General features: G+C 42.0%; 1 protein-coding gene across 1 annotated transcript; it reads right to left on the reverse strand.

The window, feature by feature from the left end:
• Positions 1–864: 864 nt before the first annotated feature.
• LOC105038719 (ribonuclease 3) lies at positions 865–5,538 on the reverse strand. The gene is made up of 4 exons (XM_010914617.3): positions 5,363–5,538; positions 4,578–4,730; positions 2,167–2,359; positions 865–1,285 (listed from the first exon to the last, which is right to left on the reverse strand). The coding sequence occupies exons 1-4, from the start codon at positions 5,522–5,524 to the stop codon at positions 996–998; spliced, it is 798 nt and encodes a 265-aa protein (XP_010912919.2). The 5' UTR covers positions 5,525–5,538; the 3' UTR covers positions 865–995.
• Between the last annotated feature and the right edge of the window lie 5,353 nt (positions 5,539–10,891).

Here is a 10,891-nt window from a genome sequence, read left to right on the forward strand (position 1 = left end):
ACAAGTGATACAAGAAGCATTGAGCATCAGTAATTTTAAGATTGCATGGGATTCACGTATAGAAAAGCAGCATGAGAAAAAATCTTACCATGCTGAAGGCAAGATATAAGATGTCGTTAAGTGCTTTCTTCCAAGAAAGTGTTGTCGAGCATTGTATATCTTGCCTTTAGCTGTTCTTACACTAGTGCAAGGAAGAACACAACACAATTCATCGGCAACAGCCATCACTTCGTCTTCTTGATCATCATGAAACTTGAAAATATTGTAGCTCTGGCACTTATCAAATCTAGGAACTTTGAGAACTGGAACATGCCCACTTTTTTTCACGTCAGAGACCGTCCCTATAATCTACAGGGATAAGAGCACTGAAAGTTTCATCATTGTTTTTGGTCCACGGATGCCCTTCAGCATAATGATTAGTGGAGAAGTCTTCAGTTAGTCGTCCACGATGAACCAAAACTGCATACTAACTGAACAAAAACCATCCATCATCCTGGACATCCTCCAACGTTCTTCCTTGTGATTACAGCGAGCTTTACTAATTAATTATAAGAATGCTGCTACCTGTCCAGTAAGGGGTGCAACATCTATAGGGTGGGGTGGGGTACATGAGTGTGTCACACTGGGATTAGGCCAATCAAGAAGCTGAAGCTGGTGTACTCTAGCCTTTTACTAATTATAAAGAGCATCATTTCGTGAACCCAAAACAGTGCATCATTGACAACACATATGTAAGTGTATAATCCCGATCATTTATTTATTTACGTGCATTAGAGTTGAAAGCACCACGTTTTATATCTACTATGTTCCATCATTGGTCATGGATAGATGAAGCGAATCCACCGAGGAAAATTAGCCATAACCTGAAGATAAACTGGGGGCTTTATTTATTCCAAAGGGAAGTACACCATGGATCAAACAAACTCTGAACCAAAGTGGAAAGGAAAAGAAAGAGTACCGAAAGGGTGCTGCTCCTCTAAAATCACATCTTCTAATCATTCCACAGAGATTGGCATCTGAATGGGATTAGCAGTGGAGATGTTGTGGGGCTGTTCATTGTCAAATGGATAGAAAAGAACTTTGCGGTAGCATGTGAACCGTGGCTTGACAGGGCATTCGATGATCGACTTGCCATCCTTGTCGACGCAAATGTAGATCTCGTAGAGCTGGAAGTAGCCCCATGGTCCCTTGCTGCAGCGAAGCACCGGAGTTGCTTTGATCCCCTCTGCGATGGCGCTCTCGATATCGCTGATGTCATATAGCTTCCAGGATGACTGCAGGATACCTGAATCCAGTAATTTAAAACAAATATATACTGTATAAGTCCCAAGATTTTTTTTTTTTTTATTCATTTAAATTGTGTACTAAGAATTCTTGATTACTGGATGAGTGGATAAGGTCCTGTTTTTTGACATCTTAAACTGCTCAGGAATCCTGGCCATTCTATCCTATGAAAATTCCAATTTAAGTCTTGTTTGGATATTCCTATATGGTCAGGTCGGAAATCTTATAGAGCTTATGGATTGGGTCGTCCATTTAAACATGGTCTTGTATCAATCAAATATCACCTAGCTTAACTACTATGGAAATATTAAAAAAAAAATCTTCACAAGTCTTTTTTTCTTCTTTCAGCCCAAAGATTAATATTTAGATTGGGTTTGGACAGGCTCTTAAAAAATGTAAGATAGGTGAGCCAACAGACCCAATACCAGGGAATTCGCAGCCTAATCCTCTAAAAATATCCAAATAGGCTCGAAAGATACAGTTTTGTATTTTGGAACGTTTTGATGAGCCATCATTTGGCTTTAATTGAATTCTTTGACTAGATTTAAGGACTCTAGAGAGGGTGAATAGCTTTTTCTTCTCTTCCTTTTTCCTTCTTTTTCCATACAAAGAGGTCATTGGCAGGCATTTTCCTCTCTAAAGTGGAAAAGAATTCATGTTTGTTTAAAGAGAAATGACTTATAATTTGGAAATGTAATTCTTTTAGAATGCACGCAGATACAAAAAAGAATCATTTTTTTGAAAAAAAAAAAAAGATTTTGAATATGTTGCATAAGAACACCATATCAGCATGCAACATGAATTAAATCGAACTCGTCTGTCACCTTAACACGACTCTTATAGATTAATGTTTCTCGGATCAAATTTGCACTAAAAAATTACCATTCTTGTTTAGGAGGTAGAGTGGGTCCACCCTGGTCCTGAGCTGGAGCGCGGTTTCGAAGTAAGCAGTCTCGTTCATGCCGGAGCACACCCCATACGTCTTCCATGTGCTCTTCCAGTTACCTATTCCATTGTTGCTGGGGCACTTGATATTGCTCCAATACGAATGGAGGTCATCCATCAAACTAGAGAGCTGTTAATTTTCACGTCAAGCATCAATTAATTATTCTTCTCTGCATGACCAACCCTTAAAAAACATTTTGTACGTGCAAAAAAAACAAAAGAAAAAAAAAAAAGCTAAAAAGAGATTTCAAATATTTTGTTTGGACAAACTAAGAAATTTCTGCACCGTTCAGATTATGGGGAAAAGAAGGAAAAAAACTCCGTGTCTTCTCTGGTTCATGTGTCAAAACTTTGAGGAGTGGCATCAACAACTTATGTCCATGATAATTAATACATGATGTTTTATGGTTCATGTTGTGCATACGTGTTAAGATTACGGTATCTTCTCCTCTCCACCGCTCGCAAGGTATTGTCCACTTTTTCCAACGGCGCCGCCCGTACGGGCCGCACGCGATCGACAGGTCACGATTTTGTCCTCTCAACCCCTATGGGCAAAAGGCGCCTCACGGGGCAAGAGGGAGCCCGCACTACTTAAGCACATGCACACACCAGAGTTGTTCGATGTGGGACTATTAAGGGAGGTCCCCCCACAGCCTGCCACAACATGCCCCCCACTCTGGAGGGTGCATGTGTGGACAGGGGGCGGGTGCCCCCTTCCTGGCGCGCCACTGTTGTGCACACGTGTTAAGGTTACGGTACCTTCTCCTCTCCACCGCTCGCAAGGTATTGTCCGCTTTCCCCGACGGCGCCGCCCGTACGGGCCGCACGCGATCGACAGGTCACGGTTTTGTCCTCTCAACCCCTCTGGGCAAAAGGCGCCTCACGGGGCAAGAAGGAGCCCGCACTACTTAAGCACATGCACACATCAGAGTTGTCCGATGTGGGACTATTAAGAGAGGTCTCCCCACAGCCTGCCACAACGTCCTGCAGGTGTCGGATGTCCCGCCGGTGTCAGACGTCCTGTCGGTGTGGACTATTAAGGGAGGTCCCCCTACCTGGCGCGCCAATCTGTTGGGGCCAATCCCCTCGTCGCCTGGTCGTCGGGAACGAGTGCCTGCAAAAAAAAGTCCACACCGACAGGACGTCTGACACCGGTGGGACATCCGACACCTGCAGGTCGTACGACGCTGACATGACACCTGGCGCCGACAGGACGTCTGATTCCGACGGGACGGGACATCTGACACCGACTGGACATCTGACGCCAGCGAATCGCTCGGCATTTATGAGACGCCAGACATCATATCGACCCCCGGTACGGTTGGAACTTGGCACACAGTGAATCCACTCCTTTTCGCCCGGCGTTACTGCCCAAACGAAGACATCGGCCAGCGCACCGTTCGACTAAGGAGTGGAGGGGGGCAACTGTTGGGGATTACCGACCGACCCCGCTCATACCGACTCATAGTCGGGCATACCCGACCGACCGACCAACCGACCGACCGATCGTCGGGCGTCATTACCGACCGATTAACGGCTCTCTACCGACTGCACCAGGGAGTCCGACGGCCGACTCCCGCAACGTGCCCGACTGACTGTCGGAGGGGTCCGAATCTCCACCCGATGCCACTCAGCCGGCCACCGACCTAAGGTCGGTCGACTCCTCCGATCGCCGTACTACTGCCAGAGGCTGTCAGTCCTGACAGCAGCATGCGGCACTGCCACCTAAGGGCACCATCCCGCCTAGGGCATTGTCAACCCTAGTGATTTGACAGCCCCACGGCGATGTGACACCTTCACGGCGACTCTGACATTCTACAGTGAATTGACAATTCTTCAATTGTCCGCGCCATTAATGACGGCGCCATACCGTGCTCCACTATATATATCGAGGAAGGCAACAGTGCTAGGGGCCTTCCAAGAAAACTCTCAGGCTTGCTCCCTTTCTCTCTCTCAATTGGGCTCTCTGTCTTCATTTCACTGTTGCCCAGTCTCCTCTCTGACTTGACCGTCGGAGGGTCCCCGCCGGAGCCGCCTCCGGTCAGTGTGGACTTTCTTTTGCAGGCACTCGTTCCCGACGATCAGGCGATGAGGGGATTGGCCCCAACAGTTCATGTTCCTTCTTTGGTCCTGCCAATTAAATCACTTATTGTCGACTAAAATTCCGTGAATTAATACATATATAGTGACCCACTCCAGTTTCTGCATTGCTCTTCCAATTCGTCACCACTTGACGTGTGGAAGGGCTGGACATGCACGTCTTCCACCTCTGAATGAGGTAAGAAGAGCGAAATTAACTTAGCAGCACTACAGCTAAATGATCCATGATTCTACTTGTGATGCTATACCTGTTTCACATCAAAGGAAGTACCATTGCACTTGGTAACGGCCTCCCCGGTGTCGCTGTTATAGGTCCACAAGCCCCTAACAAAGAAGTCATTCTTCGGTGGTCCTGTTGTTGGCATGCAACAAGTTGATTGAGAACAGTATGCTCCAGGCCACTGCACATGCCCATTATACCCAGCCATAAGTTTTCAGATGGTATTCCAGAGAGAGAGAGAGAGAGAGAGAGAGAGAGAGAGATTTGCTTTTTATTTTCTAAGAAAAAAAGATAAGAAGAGCAATCGTAAATTTGCTCTAGAGGAAATTGAAAAATATGAGTCCCACTGTAGAAATATCATGATGATCGTACTTGGCGTAAAATAAATAACTAGTTTTTGATGCAAAGTTGGAATTATTATTTATTGTCCTCTGGCATGCACACTACAAGAAAGTCAGAGGACGAAAAAATGAGAAACTATATATATATATATATATATATAAAGAATATTACTAAAATTGTGGACTTCAATCAAAAGTGTTACCCATGTTTTTAGTTAGACATCTTTATGTAAGTAATTGATGATGCACTGAAGTAATGAATCATGAATTAGGAAGAACCCCTTGGCCATCTAGTTAGGCTGGATGTTGGCACCTTCATCTCTTAATTATAAGATGCCTAATCCTATATATGGTCAGCTGGATATGCCAACTTCGCCTGTATATATACCATTTGCCGTGCAAGATCTGTAATGACCGTGAAAGGTAGCGCATCAATATTTCAAACAAAATATTGGAATAGAGAAGGCGGTACCATGAGAACTAGGAGGAAGAAATCGAAGCTTTTAGCGTTGATCAAGGGAGAGACAAATAGCACTCCCAAGAGAAATGCTACCACTACGCCAGATACGGTGCTACTTCTCTTCGCTTCCATGGAACACTTGGAAAGAGATGCCAATAATGATGAGATGGCCATCGGTGTGGTCTCTAATTATAGACCCCGGCCGGCCTACCCTACTACGGCAGACATGAGCAAACCATCACGTGCTTAAATCTGTTCATGATAAGACTCGATGCACAATAATTATCTTATATTGCATGGGCCTAAGTATGTTTCAGCTGTGACGCGTGTCCCGCATGCTGGAATCTCGCATAGGTGGTCATCCAAATCCACGAATAAAATTTTAATGATCGAACTACCGTGAAAGAATTTATGATCGAATCATCACCACATCTCCAAAACATGTTACGCACACATAAAATATTAAAAAAATAAAAATAAATAAAATTTAAAAAATTATGTGATGTTTATCAAAACTGTTTAGATATTTTTTTAATTTATTTATTTTTATTTTTTTAATATTTTAATATATACGTTTAAAAAATATGGTAGATGATGATGATCTGATCAAAATTTTTTTATAATCGATCTGATCATAAAAATTTTATTCCAAATTCATCATCTTTGATCTCTTTGCCTGTAAATACATTAATATTCTCAAGACGTCGCATCATTTAGTTTGCAAATCGCAAGACGAAATATGCGGCAACCATGAATGGGATTTCCCTGTATAGCTCCGTGTTAGGTGTGACCCCGCTGGTCTAATAATTTCAGATCTCAGCCGACAGTTCTGCATTGAGAGATCCAATTATTTGTCTTGACCCACCAACCACTGGGGCCTCCTATTAAGCCACGTGAATGTCCGAGTTCCCACCACTGTACCACTTGTCTGACACTGAAATGGATTTAGAGGCTACACCCACCTAAATAATCTTCTATTAAACCACGTGAATGTGGGGAGTTCCCACCACTTGTCTGAGACTGAAACGGATCTTGAGGCTATGCTCAGCTAAATAAACCTATTTAGAAGATCAACTAGTACGCCTATCCAAGAAGATTGGATAATGGCATTATTAGCCCAGCCGATGATTCTTTTTTTTTTTTTTTTTTCTGATTTGAGTTAAAGTAAACCAAATGAGTGACTTGGAGCTGCGATTGCATTTGTTACGACAGTCATCCAGTGACATGATACCGAGGAGAGAGAAAAAAATATCCAGATTTTATCTTTTACGCTTAAGAGCAATGGATATATTTTTTTTATGATACTCATCGTTGGATCACTTTCAGCATAGCTTTCAAAAAATTATAAACTAAATAATTTATCCATCTCCATAGATTTCAAAGTAATCATTATATCATCTACTTGTAAATTCGTATGAAGAAAGATGAATCTCTCTTTCTCACGAAAGATATAACCTCCATCCAGAGAAAAAAAGTTTAGATGGCATCTATCTGACTGCAGATTAAGATTTTCATTAGAAACAAAATGAAAAGAATATTAGCAAAATTAAGATCAGAGTGAACTGAATCTAAATCATTGGTACCAAACATCCGATGCATATCAAGCTTCTGTATGCAAGTGTAGAATATACATGTAATATCATTCAAGTTATGAATGAAAGTTGCTGAAATTAGAGATATTTCAAATTGCAGTAACATGACGCTATTACTGGAGTTCAATATAAGAGAGCTCATGTCAAATACCACCCTTCTTCCCCGCCCCCCAAAAAAAAAATCATGATTTGTGTTTAACATATAAAAGATCCATGCACGAGCTGTGTTGGCTGTTGGAAAAAGCAAATATTAAATATATTTGAAGAAATCCAAAGGTCATTTTGTAAACTTAATTGAAGTGGGAAAAACCAAGAGTCACATGGAAAAACCAAAAGTCACATGGAAAAGCCAAGAGTCACATGGAAAATCCAAGAGTCACATGGGAAGTCTAAATGATAAATTTATTAGGGGAGTCAAAAGGTCATTTCTTATACCTATAAATAGGTGGTTGTTGTAGAATTGACGGTGTGGTGAAGTGGTATCCAGAATAGAAAAAAAAGGAGAAGGGTTTGTGAGAAAAAGTTGTATTCTCCATTGTTTTATATAGTTTCTCATACTATTGTTGTATGTTCCACCACCATTACATATTCTATCAAAGTGGTATCAGAGCTCGGATGTTGGAAATATGTCCAACAGCATGCAATTCCCCATTCCACGACTCACCACCACCAATTATGAGAATTGGAGCATCCAAATGAAGGCATTGCTAGGCTCTCAAGATATTTGGGAGGTTGTTGAAAAGGGATATGAAGAACCCCAAGATGATCGCGCACAAACGGCGGCACAAAGAACGGCGCTTGTCGATCAAAGAAAAAAAGACAAGAAGGCTCTTTATTTCATCTATCAAGGGCTAGATGAAGCCGGATTCGAGAAGGTTGCTTGTGCCACCAACTCAAAACAAGCTTGGGAGATCCTTGAGAACGCTCATAAGGGCGTTGAGAAAGTGAAGAAGGTGCGCCTCCAAATGTTGAGAGGCGAGTTCGAGACTTTGAAGATGAAGGAAGGAGAATCCATCTCGGATTACTTCACAAAGGTTCTTTCTAATGTAAACCAAATGAAAAGAAATGGTGAGAATGTAGAGGACAAGCGTGTGGTGGAGAAGATCCTAAGATCCTTGGATCAGAAGTTTGACTATGTTGTAGCTGCAATTGAAGAGTCTAAAGATGTGGACACTATGACAGTTGATGAACTCATGGGTTCTCTACAAGTCCATGAGCAAAGGATCTTGATGTGGAAAGAAGAATCCTTGGAGCAAGCCTTGAAGTGCAAGCTCACCATCAATGAGAAGAAGGATGGCCCAACTAGTGAAAGCAGTCAAATAAATCGCGGTCATAGTTATACCCGCGGATACGGTCATGGACGAGGCCGTGGACGAGGACGAGGTTCCTTTGGACATGGCAGAGGAAGAGGAGGCACAGGAGTCTTACCTAATGAAGAAAGCACACAAGGTCCCTCTGGCGGAAGAAGGCAACGAGGTTTCTCAAGAGGAGGACGAAGGTATGACAAAAGTAAAATTAAATGTTATACTTGTGGTAAATATGGTCATTACTCCTCAGAATGTTACCATAATGAGAATAACCAAGTGCATGAGAAGGTCAACTATGCAAAGAAGGAGGAAGGAGAAGATGGTATCTTGCTACTAGCAGAGAAGGGAGAAGAAGGTTCCAATGAAAATATTTGGTACTTGGATACCGGTGCAAGCAATCATATGTGCGGGTACAAACACATGTTCAAAGAGTTAGATGAGACAGTGGAAGGCAATGTTTCTTTCGGTGATACCTCAAAAGTTCAAGTGAAGGGGATAGGTAAAATCCTAATTCAACTCAAGAATGGTTCTCAACAGTTCATTTCTAATGTTTACTATGTGCCTAATATGAAAACAAATATCTTAAGTCTTGGTCAATTATTAGAAAAAGAATTTGATGTTGTTATGGAAGGTAGATATCTTTACTTAAGAAAACATGATCAGCTGATTGTAAAAGTACCTATGACCAAGAACCGAATGTTTATATTGAACATCAAGTATGTTATGACAAAGTGCTTGAGTGCATGCATGAAGGATGACACATGGCTATGGCACTTGAGGTTCGGGCATGTGAACTTTGGTTCCTTGAAACTCTTATCTTCGAAGGCAATGGTGAAAGGATTACCTCTCATTGAGGATACCCCTGAAGGAATATGTGAAGGATGTATTATTGGAAAACACTCAAGAGCTAGCTTTCCAAAAGAGTCATTTCATCAAGCCCGAAGGCCTTTGCAACTCATCCATACGGATATTTGTGGTCCCATCACACCGGCCTCATTTGGAGGTCATCATTATTTTCTAACATTTATTGATGATTTTAGCAGAAAAACTTGGGTGTATCTCTTGAAGGAGAAACGTGAGGCCCTGGAGACATTCAAAAGGTTCAAAGCTCTTGTGGAGAACCAAACCGGGTGCAAAATCAAAGCTTTGAGATCAGATCGAGGAGGAGAGTTCACCTCGAAGGCATTTGAGGAGTTCTGCAAATCTCAAGGTATTTGGAGGACTTTGACTGCACCATACTCACCCCAGCAAAACGGCATAGCAGAAAGGAAGAATCGGACCATTCTTGACATGGTGAGAAGCATGTTGAAGACGAAAGAAATGCCAAAAGAGTTTTGGGCGGAAGCTGTGAATTGTGCGGTATACATTCTCAACCGCTGCCCAACAAAGAATCTTGAAGGAAGGACCCCTCAAGAAGCATGGAATGGATATAGGCCAGATGTATCTCATCTGAGAGTATTTGGTTGCATTGCCTATGCACACATCCCAGATCAAAGGAGAAGCAAGCTTGATGACAAGAGTTATCCTTGCATCTTTATAGGATATGATCAGAGATCCAAGGCATACAAACTTTATGATCCAAAGGCGAAGAAGATCCTCATAAGCCGTGATGTGAAATTCAATGAAGAAGGAATCTGGAATTGGGGCACCAACATGATAGAGGTGCAAGAAGAAGAAGAACAAGTGAAGGCTCAAGTTGAAGATCCCATATCACCTTCATCACCTAGCACGAGATCTCCATCTTCAAATGAAGAATCCAGAAAGACAAGAAGCATTCAAGATCTCTATGAGGTGACGAGTCCCCTTAATCTCATTTGTTTATATGCTAATGAGGATGTAATCTCTTTTGAAGAAGCAGTGAAGAATGAAAACTGGAGGATGGCCATGAATGAAGAGATGAAGGCAATCCAGAAGAATAACACATGGAAACTTATTACTCTTCCAGAAGGTCATGAACCCATTGGAGTGAAATGGGTATATAAGGTAAAGAAGAATGCAGAAGGAAAGGTGGAGAAATATAAGGCTCGATTAGTAGCTAAAGGCTACAAGCAGCAAGCCGGAATTGACTATGAGGAGGTATTTGCTCCCGTAGCACGCATGGAGACCATTCGTCTGGTGATTTCTTTGGCTGCACAGAGTAATTGGAACATCTACCAGTTAGATGTGAAGTCGGCATTTCTAAATGGCTTTCTAGAAGAAGAAGTATATGTTGAACAACCCAAAGGGTATGTGAAGAAGGGACATGAAGAGAAGGTTTTAAAGCTAAGGAAGGCACTTTATGGTTTAAAACAAGCTCCAAGAGCATGGAACTCAAGAATTGATGGCTACTTCAAAGCAAATGGCTTCAAGCAATGTCCCTATGAGCATGCTGTGTATGTAAAGGAGAAAAATTCTAACATTCTACTTGTGTGTTTGTATGTGGATGATCTTATTTTTACAGGTAATAATCTACAAATGTTTGAGGAGTTCAAGCATGCCATGATGAAGGAGTTTGAGATGACAGACATGGGGTTAATGACATATTTTCTGGGTTTGGAGGTCAAACAATATCAAAAAGGAATTTTCTTATCTCAAGAAGGTTATGCCAAAGAAATCTTGAAGAAATTCAAGATGAAAGATTGTAACCCTATAAGCACCCCCGT

Source organism: Elaeis guineensis, chromosome 2, assembly GCF_000442705.2.
Source record: "Elaeis guineensis isolate ETL-2024a chromosome 2, EG11, whole genome shotgun sequence".
Taxonomy (NCBI): Eukaryota; Viridiplantae; Streptophyta; class Magnoliopsida; order Arecales; family Arecaceae; genus Elaeis; species Elaeis guineensis.